Source organism: Sciurus carolinensis, chromosome 4 (assembly GCF_902686445.1).
Source record: "Sciurus carolinensis chromosome 4, mSciCar1.2, whole genome shotgun sequence".
Classification (NCBI taxonomy): Eukaryota; Metazoa; Chordata; class Mammalia; order Rodentia; family Sciuridae; genus Sciurus; species Sciurus carolinensis.
In genome coordinates, this window is record NC_062216.1 from 103,229,775 (window position 1) to 103,254,929 (window position 25,155).

A 25,155-nucleotide genomic window follows, 5' to 3' on the forward strand; every position below is an offset into this window, starting at 1 on the left:
AAATAAAAAGGACTGAGGATATAGCTCAATGGTAGAGCACCTCTGGGTCAATCCCCAATACTGGGGGGGAAAAACCAAATTTTTTATGATCCCCCCATGGATTGTACCTTTCATGGATCACCTATGCTTGTATATGCATAAATGTGGACACCACTTTACTTAACTCTTTCTCCTTTTTTGACACAATTGACAGTATATTGATAGGCAATGACCTCCAAACTATGCTGAGATTATTTATTCACTGTTGAGTTGTTGCTCTAAAATATAAATAATAATTATTGTTTTGTGGGATTTTCTAATGACTTCAGTAAGTCCTTAGGTTATAAGAGTCAGGTGTTTTAACTTCTGAAGGTAGAACCCTTTTCTGTGTTCCATTTTATCATATTCTTTTATGTGTGCACATACCTTTCACTCTCAGTTGAACTTTTTCTCCTTCAGTATTCCATAAATAGATTGCTTAAAGAATAGTCATGGGAAAAAAATCTTCTATCTGTATCTAAATATAGAGTGAAATAATTTTAGAATGGAATAGCCTGCAGACTTTCTCTTATCTAAAATTTAATACATGGCATTCATTTCTTCTTTAATCCTCTTCACATATGCTCATTATGTGTAATGGAATTGATAGTTTTCTTCTCTTTAAATAGGTTAAACCTAGAACTTTCTGTTAATATAATCTACCACTTAGTCTTATACACAGCCATCTGAAAATGCTCTGTGTCTTTAAAAAAGTAAAGATTTGCAATTCTTTTATAAGGCGGGATCCACAGCACCATTGTTCATTGACCAGCCAGAAGAACCTGAGTCAAATACAACAGATGGCACAGAATTATTTGAAGACAGTCAACTAACCAGTCGCTCTAAAGCAATAGCATCAAAAACCAAAGAGATTGAACAGGTGAGAATACAATCTTCTTCATAATTTTTGGTATCACTTTTCAGATGTAAATTTTTACTGATACTTTCATTTTTTTCCACCTGCAACTATGAAATTCTATTTAATTTTTTAGAATTGTTTGAGTTGATTTCACAGTCATTTTACCAGTGTGGTTCACCATCCTTGTTTTTTTTTTTTTAATTATTGTATTTATTTATTTGTATGTGGTGCAAAGGATTGAACCCAATACTGCACACATGCTAGGCAAGCACTTTTTAACACTGAGCTATAGCCCCAGCCCATCCTTCTTTATTTTTAAATAAGAAAAAAGTTTTTTTTTGTTTTTTGTTTTTTTTTTTTAAGAGAACATTGTCTAGTTAATATGAAGCAATTAAAAAACTGTTAAACTTAATAGGGATAGAATGAAAGGATGTTAAAAACTTCAAAATGTCAGCAGACATTATTTTTGAATATTAGAATCACAGATATTTCTTATGTTTTTCTTTATACTTTTAAGTATCTTCCAAAAATTGAAAAAATAAACTATTAAATTTCATTTTTAGTGATGTTATTCTGAAAAATGAGGCCTTTGAATATGAAATGATTATCTGCCTCTTTAGGGTATTATTTTATGAGGATTTAATGAAGTAAATAAAATGTGAAAGAGCTTTATGAAATGTAACATTTTATATACGTGCTTCTTTTGATGTTGTTACTCTTTAGTGCTTTGAATAAATGTCATGACATTGGTACATACTCTTCTAAAGACTACTTGATAATAAGAACAAAAAATAAGCCTTTTCTCAAAGTATTGTCCAGTTTTCACTTCAATTAAAATCTCCTTCCCTTGCTTGGGTAGGGGAAAAATCTCAGTTAAATGTGATTGTGTAACTGATTGTGTTGATGCCACCATGAAAGACAGATCAGAAGTTTTAAAATGATGGTGATCAACAGCATCAAATCTTTAGAGAAATGTAAGGAAAATGGAGACTGAGATAACCTCTTTTAATTTGGTGATGTGGAAATGATTGGTGTTTTCAAATCAATTAAATAAGAGCTTAAATAAAAGATTTGATCACTGTGTCTTCAACACAGATATGAATGTTTTTACCTTATATATAATTGCTATCCTTTTGTCTTTTTACTCTCACTTTGTTTTTAGAGTTTTGTTTTTAAAGTTCCTTGTTATTTTTTCCCCCATGCTGGAATTGAATTGAAGAGTGCTTTACCACTGAGCTACATCCCCCAACCTTTAAAAAATTTATTTGGAGAGGGTTTCACTAAATTATCCAGACTGGCCTTGAATTTGTGATCCTTCTGCTTCAGCCTCCTGATCAGCTGGGATTATAACCTCCTTGAAATATGTTTTTATTTCCTTGTCTGTCCTTACCATAGTGGACACTGTGAGAACAAGAACTTTGTTTTGCTTAGTACTTTATCTCCATCACCTAGGACAATTATTGGTATGTAGTGGAATTCTGACAAATATTTGTGGGATGGATGATGGATGAAGGCATAAACCTGAAAGTGACTAGTCTGAGTCAGTTGAAATCAGAGATGGTATCTCAACCTGACCACCTGACAAAATACCTAGGCCCAGTAATTACTAGTTAAGTGCTTAATAAATGTTGAGGGAATGAATGATTTAAGATCACTTCTCTTTTTCACCTAAATTGCAGGTAACTGGTAGAAACACTTGACTGAAATAACAAAAGAGGGAGTATTTTGCGTTGTCATTTATTAATATTTCTGCCATTTCCTCTTAATATTTTTCACAGTTGATCTCTTTTATCTTGAGAAACTGGGTTACCAGTCAAGTATATAGGTTAGCTTAGCATTATACACATAAAATTGTGTAGCATGGAATCAGTTTTTATGGTACTCTGTAGAAATCTATATATGTTTGATGTATAAATAAGACTATATCTGTTTTTATCTGTTCAAGCACATGAAATATCTGATTCTAAAGCATGTTGAGAATTATTACAGTAAGAGATGACCTAAAGAAAGAAAAATAAATCTAAAAGGGAATTTATTGTATTTTAATATTACTGGAGAGGTAAAATAGTTATTAAAGTACTATAAAATAGAAGACTCAATGGAACTTTTGTTTTTGCTAGAATACTTTGGTTATTTTATAAACTCATAACTAGAACTTCACAGTAATTTTTGAAATGAAAAAGTAATTTTAAGATTTAAGTTTTTTTCTAATTTTGATTTGAATTTTTACACATTTTATTTTTAGAAGTTAAATACCAACTGGATAGGAAAATTATAGAGGTCTGAGAAAGCTAAGTAATGGATTACACAGGTGTCTGGTAATTACTCTTTTTTTTCCATGTAAATGAAATATTTTAAGAATTTTTAAAAAGAATAGGAACAATAAAGTCATATAGATGAAACCAACAAATTGAGTTAGGGTAATGTTGAAATATAAATATTATTGTAATAACCAAAGTACCTTTTCTGTTTTATCAAATATAATAAGGTTTGGTAAATTGTAAAGATAAACTATAATATCTAGTTTTTTGCAGTTTTTATAAAGTAGGTCCCTCAGCTATTGAATCCCAAGAAAGTCATTAACGTTAAAGCAGTATTATAGTATAAAATAAACTAAATCTCCAGTCCAAAGTTTGGTTTATTCTAAATGTGCAGCAGTTCCTCCGAGGTTTAAGAGTCCCCAGTACTAGGGAGGGAACCCAGGGGCACTTGACACTGAGCTGTATCACTAGTCCTTTTTATTTGGAGATAGGGTCCTGCTAAGTTGCAGAGGCTGGCGGTGAACTTTGGATCTTCCTACCTCAGCTTTCCAACTTGCTGGAATTGCAAGCATGCACCAGTACACCTAACTCATGCATTCTTCAAATCATAGAAAAGTACCTTTTGTAGGGAGCAAAGTCTGTGTTTTCTTCTTTATTTTATGGATAGTAACTAAAACAAAACAAAAGTACTATGATTTCATTTTTAAAACCTCTGACTTTTCAGAACACAATCCTAAGGTATTGATATTTTATGAAAATGATTTTTTCCATACACTGAAAAGGGATTATCTATGTATCTGACAATTTATAGATAACTACAGACAGGAACATTTTCAATAGGATACCATTCTTAAATACACAGAAATAGAGTAGTCAGGAACACTTGAAGAGGATTTATTTTGTTTCCTATTAACTTCAAAACTAAAACTGAATATATATTTGTTTTAATAAAGTCATTATTTTTTATAGTCATAGACATGGTAGGCTAATGTATAAATATTTTATTTCTTAGCTATCTAGGAACCTCATTCCTTACTCCAGTTATCCAAGAAAAATGAAGTTAGTCTGTTTTTTTTTTTTTTTTTTAACTGCTTTTTGTTTTTCTGGGATTTTGCTACAGATTTTTAAATTCTCTTTCCACATTTTTTCATTGCTGCATTATATTTGTATACAGTGATGGAATTTGTTGTTACATATTCAAACACACACAATATAACAATATAATTTGGCCAATATTACTCCCTAGTTACCCCTGCCCCCCAATCCCTTGGTCTCTTTCCTCTACTGATCTCTCTTTGATTTCCTTGAGATCCACCCCACCCTTTTCTTTTTCCTCTTTATCTTCCCCATATGAGAGAAAACATTCGTTCTCTGTCCCTTGAATTTCTGAGTTTGGCTTATTTTGCTTTACATAATGGTGTCAGTTTCCATCCATTTTCCCACAAATGACAGAACTTCCTTTTTCTTTATGGTTCAATAAAACTCCATTGTGTATATAAACCACAATTTATCCATTCATCCATTGATGGACACTTAGGCTGGTTCCATAGTTCAGCTGTTGTGAAATTCAGAAGTCATTTTGTTGCTTATCTAGTCATTATAAGACTAGTCATGATAAAATTCTGCTGTGAGTCTAAAGTACTTAATATATCAATTTTTATTTTATTTTGAACTCTGTACTCTTAACAATAGTTTTTCTTCAAAAGTTGGACTAAAAATTTTTAGGTCCTGTCCTGAACTAAGTCATATTTAAAATTAGAAGCTAAATATTGCTTCTTTTGTAGACAACATTTGCGTTGTTGCTATTGATTGTGATGCTGTAGATTGAACCCAGGGCCTTGTCGCAGGCTAAGCAGGGGCTCTACTGCTGATATGTGCTAATGTCATTTAACATATGTGAATTTTTAGACATTTTGAATTTTTAAAATCCTTTTAAGGGTGCATTGTTTCTGTGCTAAAACTTTTAAAAAATCCCTCAAACATACCATTGTTAAGCATCAATGATTAGTGTTTTCATCTGTAAATACATGTTATGTTTAGTCATTGTAGCTGTGGGCCTCTTCTCAGTGTCTAGTTTGAACTGCTGCCCATAATAGCCTGATGATTCCCTCTCTCACTAGCTCTTGTTCTTTCTTTTTCAATAAATAATAGACTATTTTGTTTTACTTTTAAAGAGTCTTGACATAAAGATTAGTCAAATGTGTAGTCATAAAAATGTTAACTAGGGTTGTGGATAAGGAAAAAAAACCAGGTTTTAGCCTGTGATGTATTAAAATAAAATTGTTTCCCAAGTAGTGGCAGCTCTTTCTATGTGCTTCATATAAGCATTTCATACTGACCTTACATAATAGAAACATTCTTTGTTGTTGTTTTCTTTTAATCAGAGCAAGTAACAAATGTTCTTAAAAATGCAGCTTTCACCTCTCTCTTGCCTCGACATCAAGTCTACCCAAATGTATTAACAGTCCATTATTGCCATTTGTTCAGACTTTACATATATACTCACATAAGATTCACCTCTGAATATTTGCATTTCCAAAATAAATTGAAAAAAATAATTTATTCTTGCCAAATTTCAAAATGTTTAAAAGTTACAATTTACCAAATTCTAGTCATGATCTTATTATAGGAATTTGTTGAAGTATGAATGTAAAGTTTTTAGAAAATCTTCTTTGTAGGTTCTCTCTGTAACATAATTTGTATCACATTGGAAAAATCAAAATCAAGTAAATTTTAAGTTAGTTATTTTATACCTGGTATAAATCCACAAATAAGCTCGATGGTTCTTGTTACAAGATTATTTTTCCATAAAATACAGATAGTACAAATACCAAACTTTATAAAAACCAAATATAAAATGGCACAAATACTACAAGGGATGAGGCCATTTGAACTTTATCCCAAGGGATGTTGTCGCTACAACAGAAATTCATTTCAGTAAATGTGTTCCCAATAAGCCCATTCATGAGTCTCATTTTCTCACCTCTCTTCCTTATCCATGAATATCAGTGTTAGATGAAGATTTTCCCCTTGTTATTCACTTCTGGTTTTGTAAGTCAACATGAAAAGATTGTTTTCTCCTTAGAATTCTCTACTCTTCCTTCCATTTCCTAAAACATAACTAGTTTTCATATTTCCCCCCTTCATCTGCCATCCCTCACTTTTAAGGATGTAATCTCTCCTATCACATCTACTTTTGTCTCTTAACTATTTAATTCAGGTATTGTGCCTGAAATGACAAACTTTCTCTTATAGTACTTATGTACTGACTACAGTTACAACTATGTGAGTTCATTGGTATTCTTAATTCATTTATAGAAGACCTTTTAAAAGTTGCACCAAAAATATCTTATGTTTCTATTTAAAGGTAACTTGAAGGTTAAACATTAGACATGAATTGATTATTTAGTGTCTGGTTTGTTGGGAGCTAATTATGTTATCATCTGTTTTGTTGTTGATTTTCTTTTCTACCCTTCTTTTTTGTTTTTTGGTTTCTGGCCCTTTTTTTTTTTTTTTTTTCTTCCTCATTTCTTTTTTCTTTTTCCTTTTTAAGAAGTCTGGTATAACAGTTATCCCTTGGGATCCCTGGGAGATTGGTTCCAGGATACTCCCTGACACCTCACAGATACCAAAATCTGCAGATGATCAAGACTTTATGTAAAATATAAAATAGTATTGGCAAGTAACCCATGCATATCCTCCCATATATTCTTAGTTATCTCTAGATAACTTATACCCAATACAGTGCAAATGCTATGTAAATGACTGTTATACTGCCTATTATTTAGGGAACAATAGCAAAGAGAAAAGCGTGCATACTCTTGAATACAGATGCAGTTTTTTCTCTCCAAACATTTTTGATATGTTATTAGTTGAATCCTAGAATGTGGAACCTGGGGATATACAAGACTGACTATATATTTAAGTAGCCTGGTACATTGTCAGTAATCATGGTGTCTGCTAGTGTTTTGTACTGTTTTTCAAGGTAGTTGAAAAGTATTTAAGTCTAACTTAAAATGCTTAAAAGGCTATTGTGTATTAGTCTGGAATCTCAATTTAGAAAAACAAGTCACATACTCATACCAAGTAACTGATATTACACTGAAAAAATGTCTGTTCCGTTGGCAGTCCTTGGATTTTATGTCATAATCTTTGTAAATGAAAGATAAAAGATAAAGCAAATATTGGAGAACGGAAATGTGTAGGTTGGAGACAATATGTAGCTATGTTGGTATCTCCATTTACCTATGATGGTGATGATATTCTTTTTTTTATTGTTGTTAGTGATTGTATTAAGACTAAAAAGACTTGATTTCTGTACAAATGTCTTAAAAATTAATTTGCTTGAGAAAGAGCCTGTACAGTGTATGATACCAGTGTCATTTTTTGGGCAAGGATATTGTCTTTATTATTTTATCTATACAGTCCCATTGAGATTGGTAGGCAGTATTTTATTTCATTGTACCTTTGACATGATCATTGTGTGAATTTAAGTTACAGAATTTAAAAATAGTCCATGTCAGCAAATGCAGTTGCACATTCCCTCTGCCACTAAACTACTTTGTCAGATATTTTCTGAACATTTTCCTAGCTGTATCCACTCCATTGTCTTTTGCCTTGTATAGATCGTATTTGAATTGTGGCACTTATTTCTATGTTTAGGATGACTATCTTTGAGAACTATCTGCTGTCATTAGCTTCTGTTGGGATGTATATATGTAAATACTCGTACATATGTATGCATACATATAAATGCTTACCTAACAACCACACGTTTCTTTTTTTTTTTTTTCCGGTGCTGGGGATTGAACCCAGGGCCTTGTGCTTACAAGTCAAGCCCTCTACCGACTGAGCTATCTCCCCAGCCCCCCATGTTTCTTTTGAGAAGTCTCAATTATAATCCTTGTCTGGGAGCTCTGTCAGTTTTATACTGAATTAATATCTTTTAGGAGAAGAAGAACATTGGGGATTGAACCCAGGGCCTTGTACATGTTAAGCCAGCTCTCTGCCACTGAGCCTCGTGCCCATCCCTCACACAGTACATTCTCCGTTGTGATTATGGGTCCTGTATAAAGTAAGAGAGTAATAAGTACTAAATTAATTGACACTTGAGTTGAAACTGGCATAAACAGAATATAGTTTGTTTGCAGCATGTTTAATTTTCTAAATTTTATTTACAGTAAAAATATATTTATTCACCAAGTTTATCAGTTGCCTAGCTATTGTTAGCTAGTAAAAATTGCACAGACAAAAATTTAATCACCTCTTTTCTTCCTACCCATAGCTGAGTAAATGTTCAGAGATAATATTGCTTACCTTTTAATAGACAGAAGGAAAATTACCTGATGAATCATGTTTGGGTCACCCAGAATTTCCTTGTCTATAGTAGGCTAACAATAAATATTTAATTCCCCCCTACCCCCCTGACTCCTCTGTTCAACAGTCGAATGAATGGAACTGGCCTGAAGTACCCTCAGTTTTACATAGTTTGGCTCTGCCGTTAGTTAATTCAAGCTAATGAAGATTAATACTACAGTAACTCTTCAAGAATCATTCTTTCCAAGCGTTTAGGAAATAGAGAAAGAAGCAAAGCCATCTTCATTCATTGGTTGCAAAAATGCAGGCATACTTTAATGGTTTCAGTGTCCACAAGATTGAAAGGATTTCTTATGTATTTACTACATTACTAAAACATTGAGAAGATTAATGCAAGAAAGCATTCATTTTAATTATATCTTCATGACAATCTGTGAAGGGAGTAAGGAGGAAATTATTTTTATTTTTAAATGTATCTGAGTATTTACATTTTTCAGTAGAGTTGGGAAATTATAAAATGTTACCTTTGAATGTTGAATATCCTGTATTATCTTACTTTTATGTCCTTCAGGTGGACACAGGTAGATTTTTTTCACCTCATCTTTCATTACTCTTAAAACTTTTTTCCTTTCATATTTGCTCTTTTTAAAAAAATCTTAAATTATACTTTAGTAAGATGTAATTTAAATCTTGATCTTTTAAAACAAAACATATTCCATTTCCCAGAAGACTTTTGCCTCAAAAATCTTGGAAATACTTTCTTTTTTAAAGTAAGGGGAATTGCCAGCAACTGTCAATGAAGAGGAAGTAAGAAACCAGGTTGCTTAGCTAATACTGAAATCAGGTTGCTAAACTAATACTGAAACCATTGATTCCCTTAAGAACCAGAAACTCGGCTCCTTATGTTTAAAATGTTCAAGATTTAAGATTAAAATAAGATTGAAAATATAAAAGAAAAAAGTTGAAGAGTAAAGAAAGATGGGATGAAAAAAATCTACCTGTGTTCAACTGGAGGATGTAAAAGTAAGAGAATAGAGGATATTCAATGTATAAAGTAAAAATTTTAATTCTTAAATTATATTTTGTTCAAGACTATAGCTAAGTCTTCAGTTGTCTCATTTGCTGCTTGATCCTTTCATTGAGTTCTTAATTTGTTATTTTTTTCATTTTGAAATAAAATGCATATCTGCCTAGGATTAGATTTTACTGTGCATGCTTAAAAAAAAAAAAAAAAAACAACATGTTATATTCTGTTACTGATAATTTTAATGTCTGAAGTCCCAAGACGACTCAGTTTTTGTTTCTGCTGACTCTTGCTCATGTAGCATGTTCCCTCGTGTGTTTGGATTTTGGAGTTGTTGGCTTATATTCAGAACTTCCAGTACATGTGCATTTTCAGGGGAAACTATCTCGTCACCTCAGAACCCAGGCTTGACCTGTGAGTTTCCCCCCACCCCCAAAACCAAGTTTTTGATTCTAATTCACTCTTTTCCAGAGATCCTCCTTTTATACAGATGCTTCAGATCTAACTCAGTCTTATGAGCTTAAGGTCATGTGTCTCATTCCTTACCAGGCTCTGAGTTCCTGGCTGTTAAGGGGCATTGGTGGCTTCAGTGTTAGCTTAACACTGTCCTTTCTTTCTTCCTCCTCATTGATGGCTGCTGGCAATTCCGCTTATTTATCAGTAAGTAAGAGCTTATTGGTGGTTTCAAAGAAATGTGTTTCTGAGTTTTTTTTTTAAGGCAGGAGTTTTCTGAGATATGTAGTGTGTTATGTTTAAAAAACTCAACTAATTTGCTAGAAATGATAGAACTCTTATTTCTTATTAATTACTTTCTACTATGCTTATTGGCTTTGAAACTGAAATTTAAAAAAAAAAAACAAAACAGTTTCAGTTATAACAACCAAAGAAGGCTTCACTGTGAAAGTGATATTTGATCAGACCCTTAAGATTGTGGTAAGATTCTCATAGGTGGAGATAGGAGCTAAAAGATTCCAGGTAAGGGTGAATAGCATCAGCATAAGTAGGAAAATAGGAAACTCTAGGGAATATTTGACAATTACAAGTAGTATGGGTATTTTTATCTGTTTTATAACCTTTATTTCCCCACTGTACTCCTCAGTACCAACTTTTTTTACAGTGAATTCACGGATTTTAACAAATTTGTATTAACTGTGGTAGATTACAAGGAGCTTGAATAATGGGCTCAGAAACTTTTTCTTGCTTTGGTGGAAAGCTTTGGAAGGAAATACTCTGCCTCAACCCCAATAGGCATAATGTAGTTTAGTTCTGGCACCAGATACCTGAAGTTGGTGCAGACCTCACAGGTTAAAGAACATCGTTACTGGTAGGACTATCCTTACTTCAGGTGCAAGTCTCGCTCTGAGGGTCCCCAGTTCATCTGCATTTCGCCAAATGGCTACAAATCCAGGAGTTTCTTCTGACCCCCTTACATTTGAAGAGTACACCAGAAAAACTCAGAGAACTCAGCAAAGACCTATACCTTTGATTACACTTTTATTACTAAGAATACATGTCAGGAGGAAATAATCTGTTTCAACCCCAGCCAGTGTACTGCAGTTCGCTTCTGGCATGGCTACTCAGCATTAGCACGGACCCCACAATTAAAGGACGCAGTCACCCAAGTAGTGGGTGAGAAACTAGGATTGAAAAAAAGTTTATTATAGACTACATTTTACTGAAATGTTTTAGTAAAAACACGATAGTTGATAGTAGCCCTGGATGATTATTTGAGGGTATGTGGATTGGAGACAGACTTGTAAAAATTTGAGTGCCAGAAAAAAGTGTTTGAATTCTGTTGATAGGTAGAATAGCTTATGGATGAATTTTCAGTACATGAGTATTAGGATCATGCTGTTTGGGGCAATTGGTTTGGCTATACAAAAATGTTTTGCTGCTTTGTAGGTGGGAAATGATAGCCTGAATTACATTGCTGAAGTCAGAAATGCAGAACAAAGACATGAGAATACAATAGAAGAATAAATCTATTTGTGAATGCTTGTGAAAACGGTAAGGATTATATGAAGGAGCCTGGAGATAAACACATGAAATAGCTATCAATAGCACAGATAAAGGGAGTAACTTGGACAATTCAGAGTCTCTTCCTGAGACTGAGGGTAATGGAGAGTAAAGTAGCAGCATTTTTGTGATGAATAAAAGATAAATTGGGAAAGAGGCAATTTTTGTAAGAGTAGGGGGAAATGAGATAGGGAAAGGAGGGGAGTCCTATCAGCAGTTGGAGTTCCTGAATTGGGTGTGGAAAGGGCTTAGAATACTCCATGTGTTTTATGTTGATACGGAATTCAACAAGAGAGATTAAGGAGTTCACAGTGGATCAAATAACTGCAGTTTTGGACATTGTCCAACAATTCACAACATCCTTTGAGTAAAAGTAGAAAGGGCAAACCAGATTGTTTAACCACAGTTAACCAAAGAAGAACACTTTGAAAGTTACTAAATAATCAAAAGATGCCCTCTGATAAGATGGTGAAGGTGATGATTTTATTGGTGAAAAGCGTATGATACAAATTTTGTCTCTTTTAGCCTCTAATTCAATTTATGTGCCAGGAAGTTTGACCAGTTCTGGTGCCCAGATCCTTAAGTAACTAGTACACAATTCAGAATTAAAGAGGCAAGAGATAAAAATTAAATGTATACCTATAACTCAGTTTAGCTAATGATCATAATGCATTCAAAAGAGGGGAAAAATACACTAGCTTTAGGGTTTCTTAAGCTTTTAGTTTTTTTAACGACCAGGCAGGAAATGGTCAATATATTTTAGAATTTTCCATCTAAAAGGAACAAATAATAGTGTTTTGAAACAAAGGTTAGTGCTCCAAAATACTTTGAAACTCAGTTTTCCTAGGCAAGTGAGATGTTGGAATGTTTTCTTTTTTTCCTGACATGTAAACCTGTTAAACATAATGTTTTCCCTGCTTGAAACCCAATAATGGCTTCCCATTGTACTTAGAATATAAATCTAAAGTCTTTCCTATGGCTCTAGAGACCTGTTGGTTTTGTCTTTTACCTTTCCCTCCAGATTTCTCATATTTCCTCAATGATTCTCTGGCATTCTACTGGCCCCCTGTCAAGAGGACATGCTTTCCATTCCTTCTGGGGGGCCTTTGTACATGCTGACTTCTGCCCAGAGTTTTCCCTCACTGGCTTCGCACTTCAACGTCACTCCTTCAACTAAAACATTTCCTTATCCACTTGCCAATCCAAGCAGTTTCTCCATCACTGAATCTACTTTAATTATCTTTTAACACTTACTGTTGTTATACATATGTTTGTTTTTTTGTTCCATCTTTCTAATTAAAAATACATGTTGTTTTATTCACCTGAAGATCTCTGTGTACAGACCCTACACATAGGGTCCTCAAACGCTTGTCAAATGACTGGATGGTTTCTAAGTATTAAATGCTTTATGTGTGTTCTCTGATATAATCCTTAAAAAAAAAAAAAAAAAAAGCCTTGTAAACTGAGGTGCTGTTAAAATGCCCACAGCACCCCAAACCTTGAGGCCCCAATCACCATAGAATCTTCATCACTCTGCCGTATTTCCCTTCCAGCCTATCAGTATTTAGGAGTACACCTTTTTATGATAGTTGTATCTAGGAAAATTTTAAAAAGGATTGAAGATAGTTTTTCAGTTTCAAAGATTCAGTTGTATTTAAATTACATTTATGTTCTTTAGTGTGAATGAAAAATTGCTTGTGGATCATTTAGAATGAAAATGATAAGAAATTATAGCTATGGTTTTTTTTTTTTTTTTTGCATTTTCTCCTTTCTTTTGTGGCATACCTGTAGATACGAATGTCTCATTTTCCATTGTCATAACAATTGATTCTTTTTGTACAAAATAATTGAATTTGAAGATTTAACTGTGTAATTAGTCTGTAGGCAATGACTTGAAAGCTGAGAAAATGTAGTTAAACCTGATTTCCATTTAGGTGCTTCAGAGTATATTTAGCATGTGAGGAGAATGGTTGCTGATACTGCTGCTTTGAACAGAAATATAGGACATTATAGCCAAAATTTGGCTTTTAAAGTTGTATTCTGTTGCTCTAATTTGTCTCTAAAACTGAAATAATTGCCATTTAGGAAAAAATAGAATACAGAACACAGCTGCTCCCTAGTTGAACTACATGGGATAAATACTAGCTTGAATCACTGGGAATGATTCAGTGTTTAAGGAAAAATTTTAGAGCTTTCCTGTCACACCTACACAATGGAGACAGAGGCAGAATTGCCAGGTTTTCCTTTTGTTTTACATATAATGTTTACATTTTAATTATTGTTTCATCTTAGTAATATGCAATCCTCTTGACTTCTTAATAGTTTCATCTTAAAAATGGTACCATTTCTGCGCTAGTTTTTGTTTTTGTTTTTGTGTGTATGTTTTGATTTGGTTTTGGTTTTTTGCAAAACTAATACAGATACTAGGAGAAACTTTAAAATTTGTAAAACAAAAACAAAAACCCTTTTTTCTATAGGTGTCCAGTTGTAGTGGTGAAAACCATATGAATAGACAGTGAAGCAGGGTATTTTTAATTGAATTTTATTTTCTTCTTATTCTTATCTTATGTCATAGGGAAGAGAATTTTAGACCAAATCTTATCTGGACTCTGGTCAGAAGATCTGATTCTTAAAATATAATAGTGTGCCTTTGATTATTCTGTTAATTATAGAATGTGACAGGAATTAGGCATTTAACCTGGAATATGTCTTGCGATTTGGATTGGCAATTACTTTATACAATCTGTAGAAAAAAACATTTTGCTAATCAATTTACCAACAAGTTTCTGTGTATAAGCTGTGCAAGGTGTAGCATGCCTGTAATCCAAGCTACCTGGAAAGGCTCAGGTAGAAGAGTCATAGTTTCTGAAATCAAATAGGGAAGAAATTGTGCCTTACAAACTCATTGAGGTCTGTTTGGTCAATTTAGCATAGACTCTGTCTCAGAACAAAAGGGACTGGGGATGTAGCTTGGTGGTAGAGCATTTGCCCAGAATGGGCAACACCTTTGGGATCAATTCCCAGTACTGAGGGGTTTGGGGGAAGGATTCTGTATACAATTTATATATATATATATAAATAAAAGTTCCATTGACAATATATTTGAAAGTGGAAACATAATATCTTTCAAAGTAATATGTTTTAGGCTTTTCAGTATTTTGAAATGACTTTGTAATGTACGTTTTCTTCCCTATTGGATTTCAAAAACTTTATTGTAATTTACCTTTCTTGTAATGCTTGAATCTGCAGGTTTGTTTTTTTTTTTGTTGTTGTTTGTTTTGTTTGAGATACTAGAGATTGAACCCAGGGTCTTCCTTATACATGGTAGGCAAGTGTTTTACCATTGAGCTACATTGCTAGCCCTATTTATGATATTAACGTGATCAAGGAACAATATTTATTGACAAGCCCCTTTGAACAGATTTATTTGTTAATCTTTTGGAGTTTTTTGTTTTTGTTTATGATATTGGGAATTGGACCCATGGATGCTTCACCACTGAACTATACCCAGTAGTTTTTTGTTTTTTTTTAAATAATTTTTATTTTTTTTTTTAATTTATATGTGGTGCTGAGAATCAAACCCAGTGCCCCACACATGCCAGGCAAGTACTTCACCACTGCACTATGACCCTAGCCCTCTGCTAGTTTTTTATTTTGAGATAGGGTCCTGCTAGGTTGCTTAGGACCTAAGTTGCTGAGGCTGGCCTCAAAACTTGCAATTCTCCTTCCTCAGCCACCTGACATGCTGGGATTACAGGCGTGCACCACAGCACCCAGCTTGTTTCAGTCTTTTAAAAAGCAGCAGTAGTAGTGCTGTTGTGGTGGATGATGAAGTTTTAGTGGCAAAGAAAATTTTGTTTAACTTTAAATATTTTTGCATTGCTATACATATGCATAGTAGGCCAACACTTGCCACAGAGCTACACCCCCAGTCCAGTAGCTAAGATATTATCCAAGGATTTAATTGAGTCAGATTTTTAGGAGCAAGAGGAACCATGTTCCAAGGTTTGTGCCCTCTCCCATGCTTGCTAGAAAGATGGTAGCTTTGAGAAGGAAAGCTTGCGTCAAAAGACTAGAAACAAAACAGAAGGTTATTATAACAGTGTTGTATTGCTTAGGTTCCCACTAGTATAAAGAAGTTGTGAAACCAGGTATTTAGAATGCAAAAGAATTAGGTTTCCCACTTTGGTACCTCTGAAAGTATATAAACAGAACTTTCTAAAAATAATAGAATCTCAGGGCAGTATGCATGCCTATAATCCCAGTGATTCAGGAGACTTAGGAGGAGGATGGCAAGTTAGAGGCTAGCCTCAGAAACTTAGACTGTCTCAAAATAAAAAGGGCTGGGAATGTGGCTCAATGATACAGCACCCCCAAGTTCAATCCCCAGAACTGCAAAAAAGTAAAATAATAATAAAATAATAATAATAATAATAATAATAATAAGATAACTTTTTAATAGTTGTATGTTTTCCCACAGTATTAGTATACAAAAATATCCTTAACTATGTTCATGTATTACTTAATGATGGGGGTATGTTCTAAGAAATGCATTGCTTGGTTGTGCAAACATCATAAAGTATACAAAAAAAAAAAAACCTTAGCTGTTAATGTTTACAAATGACAGTGTCTACTCAGGAACTAAACCTAGCTATAAATAGCTATTTCTGAGCTTTTAAAACTACAACATGAGTAAATAATTGGATTTCCTGAGAGTGAAACCTCATTTTTAATCTTATGCTTTCATAGGACAGTGAAAATATGTGTGGGGAGAGTAATAGTTTAATGCATTTTTCCAGGATGGGCTTATTAAATTTTTCTAGGTAATATTTGCATGAGCACCTGGTAATTTTGCATGAAGGTCAAAAGAGGAAAATGACAGTCTGTTTCTTTTGGCTTTTATAGTAAGGTAGTCAGCCTTTTGACCCTTAATTTGGGTGAACCAATCAAATGTTTAGCTCTAATTAATCAAAAATATTAGCAGTATTTTAAACCAGTAGCTCAACTTTTTAAAATATATTTAAATATATAATATATTGAAAATATATGTGACAAAAATTCATTAAATTTTCAGGATTTTCATAGGATTTTATAGGTATAATACTATCATTTTTGCCCTTATAATTTCTAATAAATAGAAATACTGAGTAGTCTTCAGTTCTATCTTACTCAAAATTATCTGTAAGCATTACATAAATTTCTGTCTTTAGAGATCAATAAATATATGAAAAACTGATCAACATCTCTAATAATTAGAAAAACGCAAATCAAAACACCTTAAGATTTCATCTCACTCCAATTAGAATGGCTATTACCAGGAATACAGGCAGTAATAGGTGCTGGCATGGATGTGGGGAAAAAGGCACACTTATAACATTGCTGGTGGAGTTGCAAATTGGTGCAGCCACTCTAGAAAGCAGTATGGAGATTCCTCAGAAAACGTGGAATGGAACCACCATTTGGCCCAGTTATCCCACTCCTGGGTTTATATCCAAAGGACTTAAAATCAGCATACTACAGTGATGCAGCCACATCAATGTTTAAAGTAGCTCAATTCACAATTGGTAGATTGGAACAAAACTAGATGCCCTTCAATGAAGGATAAATGAATGGATAGAAAAACTGTGGTATATATACACAATGGAATATTATTCAACCATAAATAATAAAATTATGGCATTTGCTGGTAAATGGATGGAATTGGAGAATATCATGTTAAGTGAAATAAGCCAATCCCAAAAAACCAAAGGTCGATTGTTTTCTCCGATAAGTGGATGATGATACATAATGGTGGGGAGGGGTAAGAGAAGAATGGAGGAACTTTGGATTGTGTAGAGGAAGTGAAGGGAGGAGAGCGGCAGGGGGAAAGGAAGATAATGGAGTGAGACAAACATCATTACCCTGTGTACATCTATGATTACATGAATGGTGTGAATCTACATTGTGTACAACCATAGGAATGAAAAGTTATACCCCATTAGTGTACAATGAATCAAAATGCAGTCTGTAAAAATAAAAATTAAAAATTTTATAAGTCTTTTTGAAGACCAGGGTTATATCTTTTCACTTACTAAGATTTGTTAATAAACTTATCATTAAATGCTTAGTGATTACACTTGTTCACCTTGGACAGTAGTGGAAGTAGCAAAGTAACTAGTTGATGTAGTGATGACAGATTCACAATTTTAGCAGGACCCTGTATGTTTCTATGTACAATATTGTTTATATGCTTCTGATTCTTGGAAGGAACTTCAGTATCCTTTGGAAAGTCGTTAGTGGTTTGTAATGCCAAGTGGACAAATCAACATTAATTTGAAATCATATACTAATTACTCTGTAAATGTTGCTGTAAAAATGTAGGCTATATAATATTCATAGACAGATCTAGAAAATATGTTCTTCCATTCATATGTAATGGGATTTATGGACTTTCCCCACTGTATATAATACCTTCAGAACTAAAAGTAAAATGATGAACCATTTTAAATATTTTAACCTACTTTAAAAAAAATTTTTTTATGGTTGTAGATGGACACAGTACCTTTATTTTTATGTGGTGCTGAGGATTGAATTAGTGCCTCATATGTGCTAGGCAAGCACGTTACCATTGAGCTACAATTCTAGCCCTTAACCTACTTTTAATAGATCTGCTACTGTAATTTCTATTTTTAAAAATCTATGTTATTTATGTTTGTTACAAATGATTTCTTTCTTCTGGAAAGAAAGAAAAAAATCTTCAAAGAATTTACACTGATAATATATGTTATCTAATTGAAAAATTCCTTTCTGGTAGAAGTATGATTTAGTAGACTGATAATTCTGTTCCCTACATTTGCATATGTTGAGCTGAAAGTAGAGAAATTACTTTCTTTTTTCCTCAGTGGGGTAAGAAAAAATGTATTTTAAGTGGAAACTCTAAGGATTGGTAATCATTTAAATTTCTCCATGGAAAATTATAGTCTGTCTTTATCTACAGTAGATAAAGGCTCATGAAACACCTTTGATTTATTTGCAGTTACATTAAAGAGAAAATAGATTTTTACCATCACCTTGACATTCCCGCTGGTGTTAAAGCACTGCTTAGGGGCAGACGAGCTGCTTTGCAGGTGTAATTGCACAGACTTGTGCTGCTTCTAGATTGCCATCCAACTGGAATACTAGCAAACATCTGGTCCATGTAGCAGCTATCATGATGGGTATCTGGAGGAAGCCAAAAAATGTACAAAACTGGGCTGGGGTGTAGAGTGCTTGCCTAGCATGTGCAGAGCCCTGTATTCAATCCCCAGTACTACAAGAGGGAAAATGAAATAAAATAGTTACAAAACCCATTCAGACTACCTTTAGCAAGTAAAGGGAAAGTATTAAAAAGCCAGTGGGGTTTTCTTATGAAACACAGGGCAGAAATCAAGTTTAAAGCCTGGACCTGGAAGGCCACCAGGCAGTTTCTCTTCTTGGTTTCCTTTCTTTCTTCCTTATCTCTCTCCCAGCCTCCCATCCCCTTTTTCTGTATTCCTGGCAATGTCAATATCAAAAACCCAATTTCATAAGCCAGTAAACTGGGATTCATGTTTATTATCAAAGCCCTTAAGTCCTAGATTCTAAATATTTTTCAACTGGCATAGCATAAAGCTTGCAAGGTCCTGTCGCAGGAGATGGAGTGGGAACAGCTAGACAAACTGTAGAAGCTGCTGTGTATGGAACTGTAGGTAATTCTGACCATTTCTCTTTCCTACTCTTCACTGGCACCTTTTGGCCCTGTGATCTCTTAGCAGCTCCCACTCATCACCTTCACCAAAAAGAGGGTGTAGCATACATTTTGAAAGCCTCCCAAAATGATTGCATCAGCAAGGACTTTTTAAAAAATATTGAGCTGAAGATTCACGATACATTGATGCTATAATAAGAATGAAAATTTTTTCTAAACTACAGCACATACAGAATATTTAAACTGTTTAATGTGTCAGAAAACAGAGAAGAATGCCTGCCTAGCATGTGTGAGGACCTGGGTTCAATCCCTAATGCCACAGCGGACACAAACAGAAAAAAGCTGCACATATGTGCTGAAACCAGGACACAATTTTTCAGTGTAAGACATGGAGAAATTTTATGGTAGGAAAAGTGACTTCCTCTAAAATCTACATTGTGACGTGGAATTTTAGTGATGAAAGAAATAATGTGGTTCAGCGAACACATCTGGTTCACCGAATCCCCTGGCAAAAGAAAACTGAAGGAGAATTCACCTCCTCTTCAGGACACATTAGAAATTTTCCATTTCAATCATAAAATTCTCTTAACCAACCATAGTGTAAGTAGCATGTAGAATAATTGTGCCTTTCCAGCATAGGGAAGATGACTGGCCTGACCAATTTGTTTTTCATAAATTTATTTTACTGGCATCCCGGAAGCTGTATGAAAAAAATAATCTAAGTTTGAAACTTCACTAATGGAATGATTTAAAGTAGCAGACCCAAAGCACATACATAAATGACATGTGTTATCTCATGATAGTTGGGGATCATGATCAAATGACCTGCCAGAATTCCAGTCTTCTCCAAGCCAAATTCATTACTTTTTAAAACCTTAAACATTAATTTATCTTTGCCAATTAGGCTCAGTCATGCCTTTGTTTCTCTTTTGGATAACAGTAATAACATGATAAGGGGTAAATTAGAAATTGAGACTGAATTTTAATTGTATTTATTACAACTAACTCTCTAATCTCTGTTTCAATGTTTTTATAAAGTGCAAATACTAACTCAGGAGTGTCTGTGAGGATTCCTGGTACATAAAATAATGTAAAAGGATCTATATGAAAATGTGAAGTTTGTGACTTAATACTTCTAATTTTCCAATAATCTCTTAATGTCATTATGTGTGAACAAACAAAAGACCTTTAGAATTGTAACCCACAACCTTTTTTAGTCACATAGGCCTTTGCTATGATTCCTCTCCATTCTTCTAAAATTCTTGTATAGTTCAAATTGAGTCATCACTGAGAACTCAATGGATTGGGAGCAGTAACTGTTAGAACTTGTAGGTTCTGAGACATACTTGGCTCATCTTCAGAAGGTTAAAGCAACCTTAGTATTGAATTCTGTCCAACCTCCCTCTTTGTGAGAGATGAACTGGAAGGGAAGAGCAGGGCTGAACCTGAAAGTGGCTCAGCTGCTTCCTGCTTGTCACTCCTGCCAATAGATTTCTTTGGTTGGGAATGGTCTGAGGATGCTCAGACCAATGCCAGATTTTTTTTTTCCCACTAGTGAGAATAGGCTCTTTCTATTTAATTACTTTCTTTTAGCCTTAGATCTAAAATGGAACCTTTTGTGCAGTTAGGGTATTGTACTTTTCTGATTGATATTATTAAATCATTTTAAAGACTGAACTTAACTTCATGATAAATTTAAAATCCTTTATGAAATTCATCAAAGTTATATCTGAAAATTATCTTGATAAATTTTATTTGGATATCTAGCTTAAGCTGTATGTTAATTTTTTTCTTTTAGTTTTGAATTAGCTTCATTAATTCTCACACAAATATAATTTCAGTTGTAAGAAATAGCTCTATATAAAAATCAGTTTGGGACTGGGGTTGTGGCTCAGTGGCAGAGTGCTTACCTAGCACGTGTGAGGCACTGGGTTCTATCCATAGCACCACATAAAAATAAGCAAAGGTACGCTATTCATCTACAACTACAAAAAATTTTTTTTTAAAAATCAATTTGTTGCATACTTAAAGATTTAACTTTTTAACCAGAGGTTTTAGTTGTTGTTTTAATCATTCAAAGAAGACATTCTAAATGACAGGTATCTTTTAAGGATCTGAGTTGCCCATTTTAACCTATGATCTGTTTCATTGTGAGGATTTTTTTGTACATTACTTGGGAACATATTCAAATTAAGCTTTCTCCTTTCTGCTTTTAGTAAAGAATTTTATTGTTCTCAGAATTGAAAATATTATATATCTTGTGTTTTTTTTTTTTTTTTTTTTTTAGTTTTAGCTTTAAACTTTTTGCATCTTAGAAGTTCTTAAGTCAATACTGACACTGGACACAAAATACTTTTTCTGACTTACTGAATCGGATTTGAAGGCAATATTGAGTAATTAATCAATTACTCTAATGAATTAGTTTTCCTCTAATCAACAGTTATCCATGGTTTATTGTCTGTGTGAAAGGAAAAAAAATGTTTCCACTGCACTGTAAGCTATTTTAAAAAGTTAAAGAATTTGCTCTTTGCCTTACCTGTTCATATCAGGCTCCATTTTGACTCCAGTCTGTTAACTCTCATTTCTAAAACTTCCCTTTGTTGCAAGACTCTTTATTCTTTAAATATGCCATGCTTTTTTTGTTGCCATGTTGCCTGAAATAGCCAACAATGTCTCAGTGCTTTTGTGCCCTCCCCCCCAACTGTCACCTTGACCTTTTCTTTGAAGTCGTTATAATAACTTGTATTTCTCTTATGGCATTTACTACATTTTGCCTTGTTTTATTGCTCTTTTTACTAGAATGTAATCTCCTTGAGCAGGACATCCCATATTACCAAATATAGAGTTTTGCACATAGTGAGTTCTAAGTATCAGGCAGGTGTATTTATCTGTCATTCATGTTTATATCTGATCTTAGATTTCTTATCACATTGAGAGATGTAAAGCTTATTCTCCCAGGTCACAGCAGAATAGAGATCCATCTTTATTTACAAGCTCAGGTGATTAGGCCAGTACATACACCATTGGGCCTTATTTTGCTTTAGATCCCACTTTCCCCCAACATTTTATTATGAAAAAATGTAAACATAAAGAAACATTGAAGGAATAATGTGGGGTATGCCCATATACTCATCACGTAGAGCCTATAATTAACCTTTTTTTCTTTTTTGTCACATCTTTCCATTTCTAGATATAATAAGAAATATACATTTGCCTCTACCCCAATTTCCTGGCATACAGCTCCTAAAACCCTTAAAATATCCAGAGTGATAAGCCACTTTTGTATGTTAAGGCTGTGGGCTCCTAGATAGCCTCACGATAGGGGCTGGTTGCCAGGGGAACCAACCACATCTTTGTAAAGTTGAAACTTTCAGCCCTACCCCTACACCTCTAAGGCAGGGGGAAGGAACTGAAGGTGGAACTGATTACCAAGGCCAGTGATTTAATCATAACCACATAATGAAGTCTTCATAAAACCCAAAGGGACAGCTTCTGGGTTGCTGATAGAAATGCTAGGAAGGTGGTATACCCAGAAAGAGCATGGATACCATTCTTTCACACTTGCCTGTGTTTCTCTTCCATTTGACTGTTCCTTAATGACAGTCCTTAAAGTACTTTATGGGAATTACTCTCACAAATGGTTGAACCTGAGCAGGGTTCTTGGGAATCCTTGATTTATGGCTGCTTGATTAGAAGTTCTAGAGGTCCCCAGGTAGCAGTTGTCTTCAACAACGAGGACAGTCTAGTGGGACTCAGTCCTTAACCTGTGGGATATGACTTTACTGCCAGAGAATTGATGTTGTAGGAATGTTAGAAGTAAAGTATTGAGTGTTGTGAGTGAGGGTATAGAAGGAGAAGAAAAACAGTTGGTTTTTCATTGAATATTCTTCTCTTGGTATTATAGGGATGTTGGTTCAAGGACTCCCTTGGATACCAAAATCTCAGGATGCTCAAGTTTTTTGGTATAAAATGGAGTAGTATTTGTATATGACACAAATATAGCTTTCCATATACTTTAAATCATCTTTAGATTGTTTATAATACTTAATGTGGTGCAAATGCTATGTAAATAGTTGTTACATTGTACTATTTAGAGAATAATGATAAAGTCTGTACATGTTCAATCCAGGCACATTTTTGCAAGTACCCATTCAGATAGTTTTGGTCTGAAGTTGGTTATGTGGTTGTGGAACCTGTGCTTGTGGAGGGATGACTGTCTATATATTCTCTCTGTTCATGCATTAATTCATCTTAATTTTTAATGAACGTCAAAGTATATTGCAGTTCTCAGTATAATTCGCCCCTAAACACATGCACGTTATTACCTAGAGTTTAATATTGGTGGCTTTCTTCTCAAGTAAAATATTTCAAATATAGATAAAGCTCCCCACTGCAAGATCTCTTCTAACCCTTCACTTAAACAACAAGCTTTAATTATTTTTGTTGTTTGTTTTGCAGTGCTGGGAATGGAACTCAGGGTCTTTCATGTTAGGCAAGTGTTCTACCACAAAGCTGCACCCTGAACCCTTAGAGCTGTCATTATTGTGTGTTTTTGCATTTCTAGTATATATCATGCATCCCTAAATTAAATGAACTATGATTTTAAAATGGGTACAAATGGATCATTCCTTCCTTCCTTTCCTTTCCTTCCTTTCTTCCCCTACTTCCCTCCCTCCTTACCTCTCTCTCCACTCTCCCCACTCTCCACAAGGTGCTGTATATACCACAGAGCAACTAACCCAGCACTTTTTATTTTATTTCATTTTACTTTTTGAGACAGTGTCTTGCTAAGTTGCTGAGGTTGGTCTCAAACTTGAGATCCTCTTGCCTCAGCCTTCTGGGTAGCTGGGATTACAGGCATGCACCACCTGTTTAGGTCTTATGTTAAAAAAACTTTGTGGGATCTGGTTTTGATGTAAGTAAAATAGTAGACTGTGGAATTATTTATTTTTGTCTATTTAGTATAGTATGATTTGAAATAAGCTGGAAAAGAAAATAATTATACGTAAGTATTAATCTTTGGTTAAATCCTTTAAATTTATAAATTTATATGAGAATTTTGTAGACATTATTTGCTAAGGCTTTTAGCATTTACTCACTTTAACATTAATTTTGCAGTTACTTTTATGTGATTATAATAATTTAACCCACATAATGAATATAACTGATTGAGATCTGATCCATGTATTCACAATGCATTTCTTAGCAACTACTAATTTTATTTTAGGAGCTATGCTTTTAAGCCACTGGGGCTACAGCTTTGAGGAGGAGGGTTCAAAGATATCTTTTCTCTTATTTCAGCAACAGGAGAAACATTGATTACAGTAGTTTTGATACCTTCTGCATTTTTGTAGATCCAAATTATAGAGTTTTAATTTATCTCTGATATTTAACATCAGAGTGCTGTCACTTTTGTCCTAATCTCATCAGTGTGTTTACACATTATGAATGTTTCCTCATATATATGCCCCAATTAGAGTTTTTTTTTAACTTATGTTTTTATATGCCTTTCCTCAAAAGGTTGTAGAGCATCTTGTAGATAATTATATTTCACAATGCTCCTTTAAAAGTGGTAAACATTTATGTCCCATTTTAATGGTAAAATATTTACAAATATGTATTATTGAATTTACCAGGACAACATTTATCACTACATCTTTACTTTCAAGTTTTAGTCCTTTAGAAAATACTGCTAAATAGAATTTTCTACACTGCTGAAAATTTTGTATATTTGCATTGTCAAATATGGAAGCCACTAGCATTTGAAATGGGATGAGGGTGATCAAGGAACTGAACTTTTAACTTAATTCTATTTTATTAAAATTTAAATTGTCACATATGACAAGTAACTACTGTATTGAATGGCACAACTCTGTAATCCCCACCATCCCACTAAACTGCTCTTGTGGTTAGCCATTTACCTCCTGATTTCCAAATTCAGCCAATATGTTTTGGT

At 33.8% G+C, this 25,155-nt stretch overlaps 1 protein-coding gene across 8 annotated transcripts in view; it reads left to right on the forward strand.

The window, feature by feature from the left end:
* Pphln1 (periphilin 1) overlaps positions 1-25,155 on the forward strand; it is a 119,903-nt gene that overhangs the window by 82,530 nt on the left and 12,218 nt on the right. For all 8 annotated transcript variants that reach the window (XM_047548930.1, XM_047548935.1, XM_047548931.1 and 5 more), the window contains one exon: positions 758-898. In XM_047548930.1, the coding sequence (XP_047404886.1) occupies positions 758-898 (141 nt within the window). The remainder of the gene's footprint in view (positions 1-757; positions 899-25,155) is intronic.